General features: G+C 66.1%; 1 protein-coding gene across 1 annotated transcript; it reads right to left on the reverse strand.

The window, feature by feature from the left end:
- Nucleotides 1-599: 599 nt before the first annotated feature.
- On the reverse strand, nt 600-17,949 carry RBFOX3 (RNA binding fox-1 homolog 3). The gene is made up of 13 exons (XM_037158055.2): nt 17,728-17,949; nt 12,258-12,395; nt 10,659-10,712; nt 9,791-9,883; nt 8,257-8,317; nt 6,431-6,484; nt 6,128-6,260; nt 5,552-5,591; nt 5,120-5,184; nt 3,993-4,071; nt 2,971-3,159; nt 2,027-2,320; nt 600-834 (listed from the first exon to the last, which is right to left on the reverse strand). Exons 1-11 carry the CDS (start codon nt 17,947-17,949, stop codon nt 3,121-3,123), a joined length of 978 nt encoding a protein of 325 aa, XP_037013950.1. The 3' UTR covers nt 600-834; nt 2,027-2,320; nt 2,971-3,120.
- Between the last annotated feature and the right edge of the window lie 2,304 nt (nt 17,950-20,253).

Below are 20,253 nucleotides of genomic sequence, written 5' to 3' on the forward strand. Positions count from 1 at the left end.
GGCTCAACCCAGCAGGTCCCCTGAGGTCAGCTGTCCCTCCCACAGACCAGGCTCAGGGCACCCTCCGGACAGGGAACCGGAAACCGCCAGTCAGAGACCAAGTCCTCGGCCTCGAGTCCTTCACTGTCACATTCTCCGGCCCAGGAGTTCTCAGGTCCTGGCTGGGTAGCCCGGGGCCCCCTCACATGGAGGGAGGGGTGCCTGGGGGCCCGCTAGTTCTGGAACCACATCAGCCCTTGGTGTTGGGGTCGGACCCCGGGGCTGCCGGCTGCAGTCTCAGTGGCCCGCGAAGCCTTCCCCAGGCGTGCAGGGCGCGGGCGTTGGAGGCGTGGCATGAGGGGAGCTGGGGCCCGGGGAGCGCGGCACAGGGTGACTGGGCACGGCCGAAGCCAGAGCCCCGGGAATGAGAAGCTGCCCCCTCCCCCTGCCCGCCCCGCCCCGCCGCCCTCCACTGGCACAGTTGGCTGGCAACAGAGGTCAAGTCCTGCTGGCCCGCGCTCCCCCGCGAGGCCGGCGGCCCTCCTCGGGCCCCACACTGCCTTGGGAGTGGGGGCCAGGAAAGGAAGACTGAAGAGAACACGGAGGCCCCCCCCCCCCCCGCCCGCCCCTGCCCCATCGGGAGGGGCGCGGCGGCTGTCCCAGCCGGGCGGGGGCTCCTCACTGCGGCTCCGGGCGCGTGAGACCTGGAGGTGGTGGATGCGTCTTGGTTCGGTTGGTTTTGTGTTGCTTGGATCTTAACATCTTTTTTTGTTGGGTTTTTTGTTTTGTGATTTTTTTGTTTGTTTTTTTGTTTTTGCCCTTCGCGGTCCGAGCCGGAGACGGCAGAAGCTCTCACTACGACAGAAACAGAAAAGCACGTGCAGTGTTGAGGAAGCCCCTGCAGGTGGGGGTGGCACGCACCCTGCAGTCCCAGCACGCCCCCCCTGCACTGTCCCCCCTTAGCTCTCAGGACCCATCCTCTCGAGTGAGCTGTAGTTACAGGGGATGCGTGTCCTCTAGGGCCGAGGGTGGCGGGCACAGAGGGGCCGCAGGGAGCCCGGTGGCAGACAAGGTCTGGCAGGTGGAAGGCAGAGGTCAGGACGGGGTGGAGTGAGGCTCTGGGCAGTGGGTGGATCCGCCCGCCCCAGCAGCGTGGAACCGATGCCCTGGCTGGCAGGCACCTGCCCCTGCTGGCTCTTGGCCCCTGGACGCCCAGCTCTGGCACCTGTAGTAGCCCGCTTGGGCTTCTTGGCCCATGCCACTGTTCCCTGTAACGAAGGTGCTGGTGGCCAGGGCCTGGTCTGTCTGGGCGGGCCCTTCCAGAGGCTCCCTGGGCTGCAGCCCCCCAGCCAGCACCTCCTCCCAGAGCCCGTCTGTCCTGGAAGCATGTGAGCTCCTGGGGGCCGAGCTGAGCACGGCAGCACCCTGTAGGTGAGCGGGTGACACAGGCCACTGTCCCACCCTCTCGGTCAGGGCTGGGCCTCACCCCACTCCTGCCCTGCCTGCCGTTCAGCCAGGCCTCCTCCCTGAGACAGGCCCCAGCTCCGGAGGGGAAGGAGGTGTCTTGGCTCCGGCACAAATACCAGGGCCGGGCCGGCCGGGACCCTGCCTCAGGGGGCCCCCATGGGACACTGCAGGGGGCACAGATGTCCGGCCACCAGGCCGCCTAGTGGGGACATTTCTTCCTGCACTTTGGTTTCTTACAACAGGCTGGTGTGACCCTGCAGACGGGCAGGAAACGTCAATAACATTTAATCAGCAAAGTTAGTTTCAGCGGGACTGCCAAACGGCATGGACGCCACTGCTGTGACCGGCTGTGTGACAGCAGCCCTGTGGATGCCGTGACCCTGCCTACGGCGGGGAGACCCTGGCTCCGAGCACCCCGGGGGAGGCCGGCTGGGAGGCTGGCTGGGGCCAGACTGCTTCTGTGGCTCTGCAGACCCCAGGGACGGCGGACGGGCCGCCTGCGGGAGTGCGGCCCTAGCGCTAGCTCTCGGGGAGACTCCTCTGCCCGGCCTAGCCCCTGCCCCCTAGGCGCATACCGTACCTGAAATGGCTTAGGGGTGGGGCGGGCACAACGTCAACAAAGCCAAAATGGGGACTGAGGTTTCAGACACACGGGGGTAACCAGGGTCAGAGACACGCGCGCCATCGGGAGGGGGGCCCCGCTGGCTGGAGGTAAAGCCTATGGACTTCGGCGGCGCCCTGTGCTCCTGGCCGCCGTGCCTGGCTTTGGGCTGCTGGGTTTGGTGTGTGCTAGACAGTCTGTGAATGCTGTTAGGGGCCGGGCCTCTTGCTAGTAGGGGGTGAAGCGGCTGTACCCTCCTCGGCAGAGGCTAGCCTGCAACATCAAAGTCGAAAAACAGCCAATCAGTACCGCCTTTGTGCAGGGGGGAAACGCAAAAAGAAAAAAATAAGGAAAACCGAAAAGAGAAACAGCTAAGCCTGTTGTTTCTGCCCCCGCCAGGGTTTGCCCCCGGGGAGAACGGGTGTGCTGGGCGTGCCCACGGGAGGGGCCGGGTGGGCTCCGGGCTGGGCGCTGGGGTCTGCGGCCCCCCTGCTTCTGCATGACCGGCTGTCAGAGGTCTCCTGGGGCCTCTTTCGGCTCAGGCCTGGCCTGTCACCGCCCCTTTCTTCTTCCTCTGGGGAGGAGTGAGCAAGAGACCTGCCTCCTGGGCGCCCTGGGGCTGCCGTGGGGCAGGGCTGAGTGCCTCCGAGCACAGAGGTCCCCCGGCCTTGGCTCCATCAGGATGGGCTGTGCCTGCCCACCCGGCTCTGGGAGCTTTCTGTGGCCACCGGGTCCACTCCTCTGTCCCTCAGGGGGAACAGCTCCTGGGCACTCCTGCTCCCCCTCTGGCCCTGGGTCGGGGAGGCCCTGGCAGGAACCTCCCACCCCACCCACCAGTTTTGCCAGAAAAGGCAAGAGGACAGCTAGCACCAGAGAAAAAAGTTTGGGGGAAAATAGAGAATCTTAAAAATAATAAAACATACGAGGGAACCCTCTGTGCATTAAAGCAAGCCTTCAGCTATCAGCTGCGTGGACGGCGGAGCTGATCCCGGAGCCAAGGGGCCTGTAAGCCGCAGGTTTGCGGCCTCCATCTGGGAGGGGTTGTGGGGCCCCGAGAGGCCTGCTCCCTGTGGCTACCAGCGGTTACCATGGGCTGCTTGGGATATCTGAGGCTTGTTAAAAATCAAAAAAGACAGAACCAAAATTAGGAGGGAGGAAGCAAAACCAAAGGAAACGGGGATAAATCTGCATTGGCTCAGAACCTCCTCCCTGCTTATCCCCCCCCCCCCCAAACTGTTTTCATCTTTGATGCTGGATGCACAGCTAGCTAAAAACCGGTGTGAACAGCCCCTGGGGTCGGGGGGCAGGGCGGGCACAGGAAGCAGACTGCGGGGTGCAGAGTGAGCTGGGCCGGACACACACACACAGACACGCGGGGGCACCAGGGGGCCCCCACGGCTCCCGAAGCCCACCAAGGAGGCTGGGAGAGCAGCCCCACTTCCCGGAGCCGGAGCGTGGCTCAGACAGCAGGCGGCCCTCCTTCCCCACCTCCTCAGGGGAAGAGGCACGGCCAGGGGCCACAGGACACAGAGGGACCACGGCACAGACACACCCACGAGGGGGGAGTGGGCCCTGCCTGCCTCGGGAGCTCTGCCGGGACGGTTCCGCGGGTGTTCCCGGTGGGACGGGAGGGCCTGGGCAGGCTGCCGGCACTGGCTCTGAAGGCTGAGCCTTTCCAGGGTGCCGCCCAGAGGGAAGACCAGACGGCGTCCATCTGACTGAGCAGACCCGCCTCCTCCTAACTCCACAAAGGCGCACAGGGGCAAGTCCCCGTCCCCCCTGCCCCCAGCTCAAATCCAGACCTTGGTCCCTCCAGCCATCAGGCCCAAGGCCCTGGTCTGAGGTTGGGGTGGTTCCCCTGAGGGCCTGCCCACCCACCCAGGCCACAGTGTGGCGCCCTCCTCCTCCTGGCGGGGCCAAAGTCTGGCCCACCAGGCCTCCTTACCATGGTTCCGATGCTGTAGGTCGCCGCGGGGCCGAGGGTGTGGTGGTAGGGGTCGGCAGCGGCATAGACTCGGCCGTAACTGGGGAGACAGCACGGGGAGGGGTGCGGGGCCAAGGGGCAGGTGAGGGTGGCAGCAGGTCCCCCGCCTCTTCCCAGACCTTTCCCGAGCACCCTCCCTCCAGGCCCCTCCCCTGCACCTCGCCCTTGCTGCCCTTCCCGCCTGTTTGGAAGGAAGTGTCTGGAACGCAGTTGGCCACTCTCTTAATACATCCAGTGTGCTGATCTGACAGGGGCCGGGGGCGACCTGTTCTCCCAGGTGCCACGTGAAAGAGAAAAGGCCGTCACAGGGCTCATTTGGAGGGGGAAAAAACCTGATCCCCAGAAAGAATGGGGCAGAAGGGACTTCAGTGCCGAGGAGGCGGGTGGCACAGTGTCCCCTGAATGATCGTCTCAGTTTATTTTGTGTGTGAAACACCAGCTTCTCAGGGGACAGGGCCGGGCTGTGGGGCCTGCTCTGCTCCTGACAAATCCTGGGCCACCGTGGCCGTGTCGAAGGTGCGGGTCCGAGAGGGGGCATGCGGCCTGTCCCTGGGAGGGAGGGCCCAGTGTCCCCGGGCCAGAGCCAGCCCTGTGGACGAGAGCAATCGCTGCCCCCCGTGAAGTGCTCACTGTGTGCCAGGGCCAGGGCCAACAGGCTGGGCTGCTCCCGGTGGGGGGGCCCCCAGGACCCGACCACAAAACACAGCTGCTCTCCGGCGCCATGGGAGCCGGCCTCCCCAGCCTTGTCACACCCCTGGGAGGAGGCACGTGGGCACCGGGGGCCCTTCCTCTTTGGTGCCAGAGGGCCTCAGGCCTGGGGGCACCAAGAATGGCAGAGACTCCGGATTGCCTCCACCCTGGGGGCCCCCCGAGCTGCTACCTGAGAACTGGGGGAGTCCACAGCCTCCCCATCATGTAAGCAGGAAGTGATTACAGAAGGGGGGGTTGCTGTTTTGGGGTCCCCGAGCCCATTCAGACCTGCTCTCCTCTATCCAGACCCTGTACCCCACAGGAGGAGGCGGCCCCGGGCCCCAGGCTTCCTGTCCACCACTCCCTTGCCCCGCCCCGCCCACTGCCCCAGGTGGCACCTGTCACTGTAGGCTGCTGCTGCTGCCGCTGCCGGTTGAGCATATCTGTAGGCTGCGTAACCTCCCTGCAGGGTGGGGGTGGGGGAGAGATGCACAGGGGCTTAGTGGGGGAGACACAGCCTTTCAACCTGCACCCGTGGCCCCAGGGATGTGGGGGAGCCACGCACCGCCCCATCATACAACGCTTTGCAGAATGGTCGGGGGGGGGCCTGCCTTTGGCTCACTGGGCTGCTGGGAGACCCCTCTCTACTGCTCCCAGGGTGAGCTCAGATGACCCAGCTCTGGCTGTGTGGGGTCCCCAGGGGTGCAGTGCTGCCCCCCTCAACCGCCCCGGGTTCTGAGGACAGGATTTGGGGGGACCGTCGGGGAGACTCTGGCTGTTCCGGGAAACAGCGGTGCCCAGGGCCACCCCCGCCCCAGGGCCGCACTTACGTAAATCTCAGCACCGTAAAAGCCGTCCTGATACACGACCCTGGAAGCAAACGGACAAGAGAGTGGTGGGAACGCTGGGGAGGTGGGGTAGGCCGGCTCCGGCGTCTGCTGAGGAGGGAGGGGGCAGGGTGCCGGCCCTGCCCACGGGACTGGCATTTTAACGAGCGTTCGCTCCAGCGCCCTGTTTCGGTATAACAATAGAGTAACACCCTTGCCGGTCGGCTCCTTTCTCCCGCGAGCCCAGGGGCCCTTCTCACTTACCCTCCCCCCACTCTACCCCAGGCCGCGTCCCCCTGTCGGAGGAGGACGCAGCCCCAGGGAAATGGTCCAGCGAGGGCTCGGAGAAGGCCCTCACTGCACCCCGGGGCCAACCAGGGTCCCGTCAAGGCACCGGCTGGGGCTCTACATGGCCCCTAAATGCAGTGGCCTTTGGTTCCCCATGGCAGAGTGGGGGTTCCCACAGGCCCCGGCAGTTCCGGAAAGGCTGCCCGAACCCCCCGGCTGTCCCCAGGCCCCCACCCACACTCCCCAGGGCCTTCTCCATGCCCTCCGCCCCGAGCGCCCGCCCGTACTCACGCTCCGTAAGTTGGGATGGGGGGCGGGGGTGGCGCAGCCCGAAACGTGTTGTACACGGCCCGGCCCCGGCCCCGTAGGTGTGCGCCTCTGTAGGCCACGGCCGTGCCTGTGGTGGGGTAGGGGAACCCCGTCACTGCAGGAAAGGGGGAGAAAAAGGGGTCCGGTGAGTGCAGGCTGGACAGCCCGGCCTGGGAGCAGCCACACCCACCGGCCCGGCCCTGTTGGACCCCAACCGCGCTGCCTGGCCACGCCTCTCCAGGCCACGCCCCTAACCACACCCGTTTCCACCCTCCCAGCCTTTACCTGCATAGAATTCAGGCCCGTAGACGGCGCCTACCACAGGGTTGAGCTTCCAACCTGGAACAGAAGCAAAGATCCCAGTCACCGTCTTCCCCATCCTCTCCCCACGGCACGCTACACCTGTACACTGGGGAGTCCCCTCTCCCCCTGGGGGCAGGACCCCTCGCCTCTGCGAGTGGGTGCTGCTTCGCGGGGACCTAATCGAAGGGGCCGCCCACCCACCCGCCTGGGTGTCGTCTGGATTCTTTCCAGAACTGCGGCCCTCCCCAGCCTGCCCCGGGCCTCCCGTGCCTGGGCGCACCAGTCTCAGTGCGCTGGGGCTCCCTGGGGTCCCTGACGTCTGCGGGAGAGAATGAAGAAGGGAAAGTGGGCGTGTTATGCAAACGTGGGCTGCCCAACGGAAGCTCCGCCTCTGCCCGGAGCCCCCTCCCACCTCCTGCCTTGGAGCCCGTGTCCCGGGACCAGCTCCCGTGGGCCCCTCTTCTCAGGGCTGAGTCCTCTCTCGCTCTCCCACTGTGCCTGCCCCCAGAGCAGCCAGTGGAAGGTGCCTGGGGAGGAAGGGCCTTTGGATGCTGATTACAGGACAGCATCCGCTGAGCACTCTCTCTCACGCCACTCGCTCAGAGCCCACCCACTGCGGTCAGTAGGTGTCCCCCCTCCCATCGCACAGATGAGGAAGTGGGGGCTCAGAGGGGCAGCAGGCTGGCACCACAGAGCTGGTGTGTGGCAGGGCCGGACCCCAAGTCCTGGCCACTCCCTCTCCCCAGGCTGGCTGCTCGGGGGGGCCAGCCTTCCTCTCTCCTCTCCCACCAGGGGCCCCAGTGCACAGTCCAAGGCCTCTGGGGTGGACCCCAGCTGGCTTCCGGTGCCAGGGGTCCAGACAGGGTGCCCCTCCCCACTCTCTTCACGAGCCTGCGACCCACCTTCCGTCACCGGCCCCCAGGGCCCCACTGCACTGCTGAGGTTGGAAACCCACACACTCAGGGAAGGAGGGAAGAGACTCCCATCTCCTGGGACGGCCTCCACTGGTCTCGGCAAGAGGCCTCCTTGGAGCCGAGTCCGGGAGGCAGCCACCCAAGCCCACCTCCCGCGGTCCTACCCCAGCGGCTCTCCGGGTCCACACTCGGAGGTTGGGCTGCTGCCTCACTCGGCCCAGCACCTCCACCCGCCAACTCTGGGGTCCGAGGGGCCTGTCTGTCCCTCCACTTGTCAGTCTCGGCCCATTGCAACTGTCAGGGCCCCCAGGTCCGAGGCAGCCTGAGACCGGCCTGGGTGGTCCCTTCTTCCTTCTGTAAATAGTAACACTAACACCAGGGGGGGTTAAATAAACTAGGGGAGTTCACTCCCTTCAGCGAGTTTCCCTCCACTTCGGCCAGCTGCCCGTGCTCGGCGCCAGCCGTTTCATCTTCAGAGAGGACGGGCCCCATCTGCTCACGGTCAGGTAGACAGAGAGACTACTTAGCTGACACACGCAATGGGCCAGTGGGACTCCTCTGGTGGCTGCAACCTCTCAGCGTCTCCGAGACCCCGGGGGGACTGTCCCTGCCTTCGCCATCACTCACTAAATATGGAGCACCTCCCCGGAGCCCAGGTCCTGCCTTAGTGCTTAGAAATAGGAACCAACCGAGGAACGGCCACCACCCCACTGTGCCCACAGCCTGTCCACGTGGCCTCTGCGTGCCGTGCGAGCTCAGGAAAGCCCGGGAGTCTCTCCAGCTGGGGGCCTGGGTGGGGGGCACGGAGCTCAGGAAGGTCAGCCTCCAGCAGCCCGGGCTCCGTCCAGGCCTCTGTCAGCCCCTGCAGCCTCCCTGGGGTCCTGGGCCCCTTACCGTTGGTGTAGGGATTCGAAGTCTTCTTGTTGGTCATGACCCTGGCGGTGGCATTATTGACCTGCCCAGAGAGAGGGAGCGAGAGGGTGAAGGGAGCTTCGGGCCCCTGGGGGCCATGGGCTGCCCCAGTCCTGCCCTGCTCTTCTCTATGGCCCCCTGCGGGGGGCGGCTGGGGGTCGAAAGGGAGGGCCTGGGGCACTCAGGCCTAGGCGCAGGAGAGCCCCCGCCTGCTCTCCAGCCTGGCCTCCTCTCCCAGCTGTGCCGCCCGGCTCTGGGAAGCCTTGGCCGTCCCAGCTGGGAGTGGCCGTCATCACTCCCAGCTCGGGCTGCAGCCTGGCGGGCCCCGGCTCAGGCTCTACATCCAGACTCAGTGGTCCCTGACCTCCACGTGGCAGTTCCACGAACCAAGCCCCAGCCTCTCCCTGGCAACCCAACGTCACCGGAGAGGCTGCTGGTGGCCTCTCCTCAAAGTGCTCTCAGGCCGGCCACAAGAACTGCCCCCAAGACCGTCTCTGGCCCAGGCGGCTGTGGGCAGAGGCCCCCCAGCTGCAGGCACCGAACTGTAGGCCCATCTGCCCCACCCCCGAGGCCAGAGCTTTCTGAGGGGGCCCCTGTGCCCACGGGGACAGGCCAGTGAGGGAGGGCAGGTGGAGGCCGAGGGGGTGGGTCCTACTCTCCAAACCTGAGCCCAGGGGACTGGACGGGGTGGCAGGAAGGAGGAGAAGACATCTGCAGAAGGGAGCAGGAGTGGGGCGGGGGGTGGGAGCAGGGGAGGGGCCCAGCGTCAGCCCCTAGGGCCTTGAGGCTCGGCCTTGGGTGCCACTGGGTGCTGGGCTGGAGCCTGGCCAAGGTCAGTTCCTCTAGTACTTCCCCCTTTGGGAACCCTCCCCATGACCCCTCCTTGCCCTTCCTGTGTGCTGGGCCAGCTGCTGACCCTGCCCTCTGAACCACCCCTGGCTGCTCTGCTGTGGGGTAGCCCAGCCCCCAGACACCCCGAGCCACAGTCCTGGTGAGGGACAGGGAGGAGGTGGGGATGTGGGGGGGGGTCTTGCCTCCTCTTCCTGCTGCTCCCCTGGGCTGGGTCTCATTCTAGGCTCTGGCCACTTGCTGCTGGCCCCGTGGGGGTGCGGCGGAGGGGAAGCTGCAGGTTGGCAGCATGGGGGGGGGGAGGGCAGGGGCGAGGAGTGCTGGGCCCTCCCTACGGCAGGCCAGCCTCCGCTGGTCGTGGTCCTTGGAGCTGCCAGGCCTCGCACACGTGATTTCTGGGGTCCTCCCAGTGTCTGTCTGCTCCCCCAGTTGTGGGGTTCTCTTTTGGGAAGGAGAGAGGAAGCAGGGCCAGGGGGGTGGGGTCCTGGGGTGGGCTTGAAATGTAGACCCACAAGGTGGCACGTGACGGGCTGGGGCTCCGGCCTCTGTGCGGCCCTGCCCAGCCCCTGTCCCAGGGACCCCGGCCTGGCGCTCACAGGACAGCAGGGGACCTGGGGTGGGGACTGGGGTGGCAGGCGCCCCTGCCCCCGCACACTTATCTGAGCACCTCAATTTTCCGTCCCTCTACGATCGTCCCATTCAGCTTCTCCCGGGCTCGGTCAGCATCTGAGCTAGTTTCAAAAGTTACAAACCCAAAGCCCTGTGAGCAGAGAGGGACAGACACGGAGAGAAAGACACAGGATGAGAAAAAGAGGAAAAAGGAGGTACGGGTGGGGGGGAGGGGGAGAAGGGAGGAGAGAGAGAGGGGGGTGGGGGTCGAGTCAGTGGAGTTGGAGGAGAGACTCAGGCAGCCCCAAGGCCTGTCCCAGGAGGCCTGTCCCAGGAGGTTTGTCCCAGGGCCACCAGAGGGCACCCAGGGGGGGCACGGCCTGGGGCGGGGCAGCCTCTGGCTTGGCCTGGGGGGCCTGAGCTCACCAGCCGGCCTCTCCAAGGGGGACAGGCCAAAGCTACAGGAGACACTGGCCCTGCCAGGGTCCAGGGCTGTTGCCCTAAGCGAAGGCTGGGTTAGCGGACCTGAGCGGGGCAGCCTGGTTGGGGGGACAGTGTCTTCCCGAGCAGAGAGCAGGGCCCATCTCAGCTGGGGCGCCTGCCCGCCTGCCGGCCCCGCAGCCCCGCCCCCAGCCTCGGGGCTGACTCCCAGGCAGGCCCTGCCCCGAGGGACGAGGAGGAGGAACCGGGAGTCTGGGCACACACAGAGGTCCAGGCAGCTCAGAGAGAAAGAGGCGTCGGCAGCAGCAGCAACCACAACACAGACAGTGGGTCGGGGAGGGTGGAGGAGGGGAATACAAGCACCCGTGTCGCTCAGGGGTCCTCGGGCGCGCAGCTCTCCAGGAAGGAAGCGCACATGTCACGCGTTAGCCTGGCGGGACCTACAGCGGGCGCTGTAATGGTGGCGGCCTCTGGGCGGCACCCACCTTGGAGCCCCGCTCGTTAAAAATGATCTCCACGTCTAAAATTTTTCCGAATTGCTGTGGAGACAGAGAGGGGTGGGGGGACAGGAGACGGCGGCGGGTTAAGGCAGCCTGCTCCCCGGGAGACCCCGCACCGGGGCGGAGTCTGGCGCTCTGTCCTGGTCCCTCCACCAGGGCAGGGACAGGACAGGCTGTGAGGGGACAGGGGCGCCCTCCCCACCTCCTGGCCTAGAGAGCTTTCCCTGCCAGGATGCCAGGGCTCTGCCACAGGCTGCGGACAGGCACCCCAATTCACACTGTAGGGAAAAGACCTCCCCACAAGGGGGTGCTGAGGGGAGCAGGAGCCCCTGGAAGAGAAAGCGCCCAGACAGCCTCCGTGGGTCGGCAGCCTGTGCAGGACACACTGGCACTGGCCTGGGACACACAGGGTGGCCCTGTCCTTCTCACCAGCTCACAAGACTGACAACCTGTGACCAGGCCCCCCAAAATGCCAGTGAGTTCCTGAGGGGCCCGTCCCGGGGCCTCCAGAGCATACACACGTGGGGCTCCCCTCCACCCTGAAATATCCCGAGGTGGGTGTCACGGGGCAGCAAGGTGACATGCAGCCAGCCAGCAGTGCCGTCCCCACCCTGTGGGGGGGGGGGTGGACAGGCACCGTGTAGATGCTGGGTGAGGTGATGGGTCCCGCAGGGCCAGGGATACCCGCCACCCGGAGAGGCCCCAGGCTCCTGGGGTCGGGAGCCGAGATGATTCTCAATCCTGCCGGCTTCCAGCCAAGTCTAACCTCAAATCCAAAGGCCCCCAAGGAGGGGAGTGGATATCTGGGGCAAGGTCAGGCGTGGGTGCTGGGCCTGTCCCTGACAAACCCACCTGGGGTGGGGGTGGCATGGGGGGCTCAGGACCCCGGGCCCATCTCACTCGTGGCAGAGGTCAGGGGGATTCAGGGCATGCAGGAGTGATGGAGGGTGGGGGGCAGTCAACACAGGCTGGCGCATGTGTCCTCCGTGATGGGCAGTTGGGACCCAGAGGCTGCCCTGCTCAGGGCCAGGCTCCTGGCTGCTGCCCACCTGCCCGCCCACGTTGCAGCCCAGCACCCAGTGGGTGTTGGCACCTGCTAGGTGGTCAGTCAAGTGACAGGATAAAGTGATCGCAGGACTACAGGGGTCCCTCCCCACAGCCCCTCACAGTGCCTGGCTGAGGCCCTGTCCCGCCCACTGCGTGTTCTCTGGGAGCCCCCACGCTGGCACAGAGAGGCTGAGTGCCGGCCTCAAGGCACACAGCAGTGGGGGGGGGGGCTGGACGGCTGCTGGGCAGCTAGGAGGCTGGGCCGTCCCTCCAGGTGCCCTCTGAGGAGCCCGGAGGGCCTGCGCCCCTCACAGCAGATCGATGACCTGACAGGCACTGGCCTTGGCCTCCCTGTGGAGCCTGAGGGACAGGTGGGCTGATGTCTGGAGGGGGGTGGGGGGTGGCACCCTGCCACTGTGCCGCCCTCATCCCTCCCTCCTCTCCCATGGGCTCAGGCCAGAGCCGGCCGGACCGGGAGGCAGTGGGGGCATCAAACCTGGGGGAGCCACGCTGGGGGCCTGGAGGGGGCACACTCACCCCGAACATTTGCCGCAGGTCGGGGTCCCTGAACCGGAAGGGGATGTTGGAGACGTGAAGCCTCTTGGGCTGCTGCTTCTCTGTGGGGTCGGAGGGGTGGAGGGGCTGGCTGTCCGTCTGTGCCGCCTCGTCTGTCTGCTGTGGGGAGACAGGCTGGATGTGAGGGGCCCTCTCAGCTCCCACCCTGTGGAGGGGGTTGTCTACAGACCAGGCCCTCCCAGGCCCCTCCGACCCGCCTCCCTCCTGAGCAGATCTGCCAAGGTGTCTGGGCAAACAGCACACGGCACCGCAGCGCCACCTGCAGGCCCCTGCCTGAGCTGCGCCCAGGAAAACCAGCGCAGGGCCAAGGCCTCCCTGGCCAGCTGTGCCCCCACTCCTCCGCGTGGCCCAGGACGGACCACAGTCCCTTGACTCGGTGGACTGTCTGGTTCTCGAGGCCCTGGGTTTGCCCTTTTGCCTGACAGGGGCCCTTCTGGCTTTCAAGGCCTGATGAGAAAGAGGACATTTCCGAATGCGCCACCAGGCACACACACCTACAGGTGGGGGTACTGCCCCCACCCTTCGGCCACAAGGGGGCTGCCTCAAATTCTAGCCCCTCGCTGCTGCTGGGCACTTCGGCGGCCACGCCCTTCTGAGGCTCCAAGATCCGTCCTTCACAGCTGGCCCCCGTTTTGCACCCGAACGCGGTTTCAACAGAGGGGCTCTCAGAGTCTCGGGGGCCAGGAAGCAAAGCTGCTGCTAAGGAGGCCCTGCCCCCAGCAGCTCCCGGGGAGGACGGGGCTGGGATGAGGCCCCGAGGTGGCTTGGGGTCAGGATACTGAGCTGGTGGCCCGTAGCCTGAGTCCATCCCTGCCGAGTCCCAGTGCAGAAGGTGGTTAGCAGGTGCTCCATCAACGCAGGCGCGGTGACGAGTGGCTGCTGACCAAGGTGTCCCAACATGACCGGTTGCCTGAGGCCACCTGTATGCCACTCATGGGGCAGAACTGCAGACTGCCAGCCGACGATGCCCTGGAGCAGCCCTCTGGCGAGCCAGGGCGGAGCCTGTGTGTCCAGGAGCTGTGCTCAGAGGGGACAGGTAGGGCGGTGGCCAGTTGCCGGGTTCCCTGCCACGGGGCTCCTCGGCCCCCAGGCACCCCTGGTGGGCGGAGAACGTGGCACAGTGAGGACAATGAGATGAGAACGCCATGTTTATTCCTCCTTCCCTTTCCCGTCTCCATTCTGGCTCCTCTCCCGGGTCCCCTTGGGACCTTGTCCCCAGCACACTGCTCAGACCTGCCCCCTTGTTGCAGGGCCGGCGTCCAGGCCAGGACCCCCGAGGAGGGCCACGCGGAGCCTTCCTGCTCTCTGGAGGGAGGGAAGGGCAGGTCCTCCAGCCTGTGCTGGAACTTGCAGGAGTGGGTGGCTGTGGTCTCCCGAGTCTCCTGAGGGGCAGAGGTGGTGGGCTGGAAGCGAGAGGTGGGAGGCCGTTTTCTGGTGGGCGTCTGTCACAGGCAACCAGAGGAGTGCTGACCAGTACAAGCCCCGCCCCCTTGGCGCAGGGCGGGGTGAGGCCGCGGTGCTTGAGGCCCAGGAAATGGAGCCCCAGGGGCGGAGGCTGGCCCAGGGCCGCCCGCTGGCTAGTGGCCAGGGTCCCTCTCTGAACTCCAGAGCGGCTGTCCTCAGAGGCCATCCTTTCCAGTGCTCAGCCACGAGACCTCTGCCCAGGCTCCAGGGCAGCAGGTGCCACAGGAGAGGGCTGCCGAGCGGGACCGAGGACATGCGCCCAGGGACCAGCGGGAGAGGCCCGGAGGGCTGCAGGAGCTTCTTGTCCTCACGCCTCCTAGACTCTGCGTTCCTGTGGAGAAGCGAGTGCCCAGCATGGGGTTGAAGCCGCCATCCCTTGGAGGCCGGTGTCACCCAGGTGGCCACCCCGTGCAGCAGCCCAGGTGCCAGCACGTAGGTGGGTGTCCTCGGAGCCCTCTGTTGGACTGTGGGACGGACGTGTGCCCAGGGGTGGGCTGCTGGAGATCCAGGCCCTGTTCTGTGGGGATCAGCAAGGGCCGCCGCGGGGGGCCATCAGCGGGGGGCATCTCCTGACCCGCCCTCCGCCCGCCCCCCCCCCCCGCCCCAGGTCCCCTGCTGTCCTGCTTGGTGCTGCTCTTCCTTGCAGAAAGCAAGCCTGCGCTAAGCCCCCAGAGGACTCATCCGGGCATCAGCGATCCCTGCCGAGGTCTGGGGCCCACCCTCTGGCTACCCCAAGGTGTGGCTTTCCACGCAGCACTCAGGGTGGGCCGGGTGCCCTCTGTCACACCCCCACGGCCCCTGCATTCCACAGGCCTGCACCCTCTCCGCTGCTCCTGGGCACCGGATGGGGAATCCAGGTGGGAGAGGGACATGCAATGCTGACTTCAGGCCAGCAGAGGGCAGTGGCTAACCCAGCCTGGAGGCCCGGCTGGTACTCAGAGGAGAGAGGGGAGCCCTACGTAGGGAGTGGGGGGAGGGCCAGAGGAGACTGAGCCCACCAGGTGTCAACAAGATTCAGATCCCCCCCCCCAAACCCTAAGGGGAGCCGCCGAGGCTCGGGGTGGCGGAGTGCTGTGCAGACGGAGCCACGGGTGGGGCCAGGACACCAGTGAGGAGGGCGCCCTTGGCCCGAAGCGCAGCTGCGCGGAGGCAGATAAATGGGCTCAATGACTGTAAAACTGCGAGATGCGCCGAGAAGCCCCCGAGTGTGACGGCACGCCGGCCGCCGGGGGCAGACAGAGGCCTTCCCACCATTTATCAGACTGGCCCAGGCAGCCCCGGCCGCCCTTCCGGGGGCTCTGCGCACTGCACGCCCTCGCCATTTTTTAAGCCTTCCGCCTTCAGTGCGTGAACGCAGGCAAACGCTCCCTTCCCTCCGAGGCGGCTTTGCTTCCGCGTCCTTCCGCGTCCCTGTCACCTTAGCCTTCACCCCCATACCCACCCTTCCAAGGCTGGGTGCCGCGGTGGTGGCCTTGGATGGACCCCAGATACTGCCCTCCCATCCTCCAGGAGCCTGAAGCCCCTTTTGCCCAGCAACTGGCCCCCGCAGCAGATGAGGAGCTGCGCCCTGTTGCGGGCATGGCCCCCAGGCTTGCTGGTGGGAGACAAGCTGAAGCAGGCCTTGCGAACCTCCTTTCTCTGCAGCAGCGCGCCCCCCGTCCCCCCAGCCCCCACTCCTTCAAAAGCCCCTGAGTTCTTGTGCAATGGCCGTCAGCGGCTTGCCGGACACGCTCACCCGCCCCCCAGTGGGCGGGGCGCCAGCCTCAGAGGAGGCCTTTCCTGCCCGCAGCCTCCAGCCCTCAGTTGAGGAGGGCTTGTCCTACATGGGGCACTGGGCGGCCCCCTCCGTGGGCAGAGTGTGCGTCCACTGTGGGCTCTTTCTGAACGATGCCACCTGCTGTGTCTCAGCTGCCACCGCACTGGTTCCATGGGCGCCGCTGGTGTCTTCTGCTTGCACCCCAAAAGCCGGAGGCGGCATGGCAGGGCCTCCCCAGGGCCTGGGAGCAGGGGCGGACTCATCACCTCCTCTGCCCTTCCGCCCGGAGCTCCAACCCGGAGCTCAGGGCTGCCATCTACGCGGAGGCGGAAGGCACCACAGGAGTCAGTGCTCCAGGGTGGGGCACTCACACCCTCAGCCTCAGCTGATGTCTCACGGGACAGCTACTGGCCTTGGCTGCCTGGTGACTTCCATCTGCACTGCTCATCGGCCCAGGGCCTGGAGAAGAGCATCCTGTCCTGGTCCCCAGATGGGGGCCTGCAGACCCTGACCCTGAGCAGAACCTGAGGAGCCCCCAGCAGAAAGAAGGTTGCTCAGGCTGCCGACCCCCCGGGGCTGGTGCTCGGTCAGAGCAGTGAGCCTCTCACCCCCTCGGTGGGGATTGCTCTTGGGGACGCTGGGTCCCCTCAGGGGCCATGGGCTCTCAAAGTCACAGAGTCCGCGACTGGCCCCTTCAACTTTAGTGTCCTTGGCTGGTGGGACCCGGTGGCCGTCTCAGGGCAGGGCTGGTCACTGCTTCATGTACTCGGTGCCCAGTGCACAGCCGGTGTCCCCCAAACACCTGGTGATTGAAGGCAGGGACCCTGCTGTGGAGGAGGCCTCGGGCTCCTTCTGTGGCGCCCGCACTTGCTGTCGTGCATCTGACCCCCTTGTCTCCTGGTGGCAAATCCCAGGCTCACTTGAGTCCGCGTGCAATCGTGAGGCCTGACCAGATGCCCCCTGACTGCTGCCGTCCCTCCGACAGAGACCAGCTGGCCCAGACGCGCTCACCTCTTCTCCGAGCAGGCACAGGCCACGACTGGCGAATCAAACCATATGCAAAGCAGTGGAGGTCTGCCTGTTCCCGGGTCTCTGACCCACACACCCGGCTTTGTCCATCTGTAGGAGCTCTGGGGGCGTCTCCAGGAGAGGCCACACCAGGGACAGCAGCCCACCGGAGTCTCATGGCTTCCTGCAGACTCGGGCCGGGAGGAAAGGCCTGGCCGCACCCCGGATGAGGGTCTGTCCAGTCCGGCCCCAGGGCTGGCTGGGCTCTCGCCCTAGAGGGCACACATGATGCTGTCCACACAGGGAGGGTGGGGATATGTGGATCCCTGCAGCACCCTGGGAGCCAGGCTGGATTGGGGGAGGGCAGGGGGGGGCACGGTTGGGGTGCACCCATCAGGAGCCGCCAGGGCACTGCCTCTCCTGTGCAGCTTGGAGCTGCTGGCCCCTTGCCCAGCTTGGCCAGCCAGCGCTGGGGCTGAGCCAGCAGGACGGTTGCATGACCCCGAGGCCCCAGCGTAGCGGTGGTGGCCGGCACCTCATGAATGCATCAGGGAGTGCAGGGAGGGTCGGGGCAGGCCGGTCTCCCGGAGGGCTGGCCCAGGGCACAGCCACTCCTCACCACACTCCTTCCGATCGGGAAAGTGCAGGGCTCAGCCCATTCCCCTCAGAGCTGCATTATTACAACCACATAATTGAAGCTATCTGATTGGAGGGCAGCCAAGCAGGTAGGTTACAAGTGATTAGAAGTGATAGGAATGGCTGCCACAGAGACGGCTCTGCGGCCCTGCCCCCTCCCCCGCTGCCAGCCCTGCCGCTTGCCCCCGGGACACCGGGTGAACCAGGCTGTCGGCCCGGCTTTGGCCATTTCCCTCGCTTCCCTGGCAGCCCGGGACACGCTCTGTCTCCCAGGTGAGGTGAGAGCTGGGTTGAAGTCTGGCTCAGGGAGCAGAGGTGGGGGGGCAGCTGCAGGTGGTGGGCCTGCTTCGGGCTTGGTGGCTGCCCACCCCGCTGTGCCTGGCTGAGCAGGTGTCACCAGAAAGATGCTTGGTGACGGGGGGTGAGCAGCTGCAGGTGGGTGGGACGATGGCTGGGACCCCCACTGTGGACCCTGACTCTCCACCCACCGGCTTGCCTTGCCACCCTCCTGAGCCGTCCCTGGGGGGGCCCTGCTTCCTGAAGCCTCGGGTCTCGGGGGCCCCTTACCGGCACGGTCTGGGCCCCGGTGATGGGCTGCGGGCTGGCCTCGGGGCCCGGCTGCTCAGGGTGGGTCTGTGCTGGTGTGTACAGGGTCATGCCGTGCTCCGGGGCGACGGGGGTCTGGCCTGAGTAGTCCTGCGTGGGGTGCGGCGGGGGTGGGGCATACTCGGCGGGGATGCCGTTCTGCGGTGGCGGGGGGTACTGGGCGGGGGGGTAGGGCTGGGCCATCGCTTCGGGCGGAGCCGTGGCGTCCTGACTGCCCTGTGGAGGGAGAGAGAGAGAGAGAAGGCCGGTCAGACTCCCGGGGAGGCCCAGCCCTGGCCCCCATCCCCAGCCACCCCCTGCAGTCTGGGTGCTGTGGGGACCAACAGTGAAGGGCATGGAAAGCAGTCCTGGGGGACGTTCCCTCAGTCCCAGGGGAGGGGCTGGGCCCCCTGTGGTGTTGGGGGAAGGTGGGCTGGGGTGCCTTCTGGCTTTTCCCGCTGGGTGTCCTCTCTGTAGACGCACACCGAGGGCTGGCTGGCAGCAGCCTCTCTGGGCCGACAAGGCACTCGCTAGCCTTCTGAGCGTGTCTGCAGGGGACAGACAGGTGCCAGCCCTCACTGGATGGAAGGGCCCTTTGCAGGCGTGGGCAATCTGACACGCAGGACTGCTCTCCCCCAGCCCCGTGGAGTGGTGCTCCGAGTGTGCTCCCCCACTCCCCCGCCACGCTGACCGGGCACGCTGGGTGTCTGTGTCCTGGTCTGTCTCCCCTGCCCCAAGACAGGCGCTCCTTCTGGAGAGCATGCTGGACCTGCTCTCGGCACAGCCTCCATCTGGCCACTGCTTACCCACCTAACGACCGTGCACTGGGGGCCAGGGGTGGGGACAGGCAGCCCCTGCCTCTGCGGGGTCTGCAGTCCAGTGGGGGAGGGGAGAGCCCTTCAGGCAGTGACCTCAAAGTCAGGTCAGTTGTTAGAGTAAAAGGTGCCCGGAGAGGCCTGGCCACAGGGGGCGACGGTGAGTCAAAGACCCTGCCAGGCCCTCTGCCTCCGGCCCCAGCCTTGCCCCCATGTCGGGCCGCCTGACCCCTCCATGTAGATAGGGGTCTGAGGTCAACGCTGTGTCCAGGGCCCAGCCCCCCATTCCCCAAACCCCCAAAGCCAGCCTCCGCGGTCTCACCCCTGACACCCCTAACTTCTCCTATCCTTCTCCTCCTTGGCAAGGTCACCGGGTCCCCTCCCTCTCTGCAGAAACTGGGGCAGCGTCTGTGCTGACAGTGGGAGGGAAACACGCGTGTGCATGCACACACGAAGACACGCCCAGAGCACCCAGGTGTGGGAGTGAGGCAGGCTCAGGGTGCAGGAGGACTCGGCCCAGAGGGTGGGAGGGTGGTGAGGAGGGAGGGGCAGGAGAACCAGGAGGGAACTGTGGGATGGCCGGGGACGGGGAGCGGCGGCTCAGGGGATCAATTAACAGATAAATATTTGATTAGAACCTTCGCTAACTCCCGTCTTCCCGGTGCGCCTCCTCCTCCCCTCCTCCACGGCTTGGAGAAAGGGAGGTTCTCCCCTGGCCCCCTTCCCACCCCACCCCACCTTTCCCAGGCCCCCCTTCCCCAGGGCCCATCTGGGCCAAGTGATGACTGCCAATCACTCCCACGGCAGTGAGTCCCGGCTGCAGCCCAGAGCCCCACCCTGTCAGGGAGCCGGTGGCACAAAGGTGGGGGTCGCTCGGTGCTGTGAGGGGAACTGAGTGCGTGCGTCTGCAGGGGCCTGGGGTGTGCAGGTGGGACAGCGAGGGCCACCAGTGACATGACGGTCGGCACCTCTGAGCACAGAGCCTTCTCTGCTGTGCAGACACAAGCTCCCTCCATCCCTCCAGCCCACAGGGCGGACGTTGCTCCTGCCTCGTTTCTCAGCTAACAAGACCTCAGTGACTTATCAGGCCAGGCCCGGAGCAGCTGGGAACCTGGCCCTCTTCACACCAGGGTCCTGAGAGGGGGTGGGGTGCGCGGGGAGTGTCCAACCCCCCCCTGGAGCCAGCGGGTGGTCCTAGGTGCCCATTTATGCTCCGAATGGGTTTCCCCAATGGCAAGTAGCTGTGTACAATGGACAGTGGAATGGGCGAGCGAACGAAAGGTGGGTGGACAGATGGATGAATGGACAAATGGATGGATGGATGGATGGACAGATGGACAGGTAGGTAGATGGATGAATGAAGAGATAGACAAATGGACAGGTGGATGGACGGACGGATGGATGGAGAGATGGATGAACAGATGGAGGGATGGACAAATGGATGGAGAAGTAGATGAACGGAGAGGTAAAGCTGAAAGGCCAAGCCCGAGTCGCACACCCACCACCCTCTGCACACCTGTCCCCCTCCTGCCATCCTGTTCACCTGGCAGAACCACTGAGACCCAGTCCTGCACTAGAGACCTCCCTCCACAGCCCACGCAGCTGGAGAAAAGCACGGCCACCCTGAACGACCCCCGAGGACCTCTGCGCACGGGCCCTCGGCCCTCACACCCAGATGACGGCTCCCGCTCCG

The sequence above is a fragment of the Artibeus jamaicensis genome, unplaced genomic scaffold (genome assembly GCF_021234435.1).
Source record: "Artibeus jamaicensis isolate MK-2021 breed Jamaican fruit bat unplaced genomic scaffold, CSHL_Jam_final contig_2259, whole genome shotgun sequence".
In the NCBI taxonomy this organism is placed as follows: domain Eukaryota; kingdom Metazoa; phylum Chordata; class Mammalia; order Chiroptera; family Phyllostomidae; genus Artibeus; species Artibeus jamaicensis.

Coding starts and splice junctions, on each gene's coding strand:
- RBFOX3 (XM_037158055.2), bottom strand. CDS start 17,949: ATGGCCCAGCCCTACCCCCCCGCCCAGTACCCCCCGCCACCGCAGAAC. Junction 6,485..8,256: donor TTCGAATCCCTACACCAACG/GTAAGGGGCCCA, acceptor CTTCTGTTCCAG/GTTGGAAGCTCAACCCTGTG. Junction 4,072..5,119: donor GCAGCAGCCTACAGTGACAG/GTGCCACCTGGG, acceptor CTGTCTCCCCAG/TTACGGCCGAGTCTATGCCG.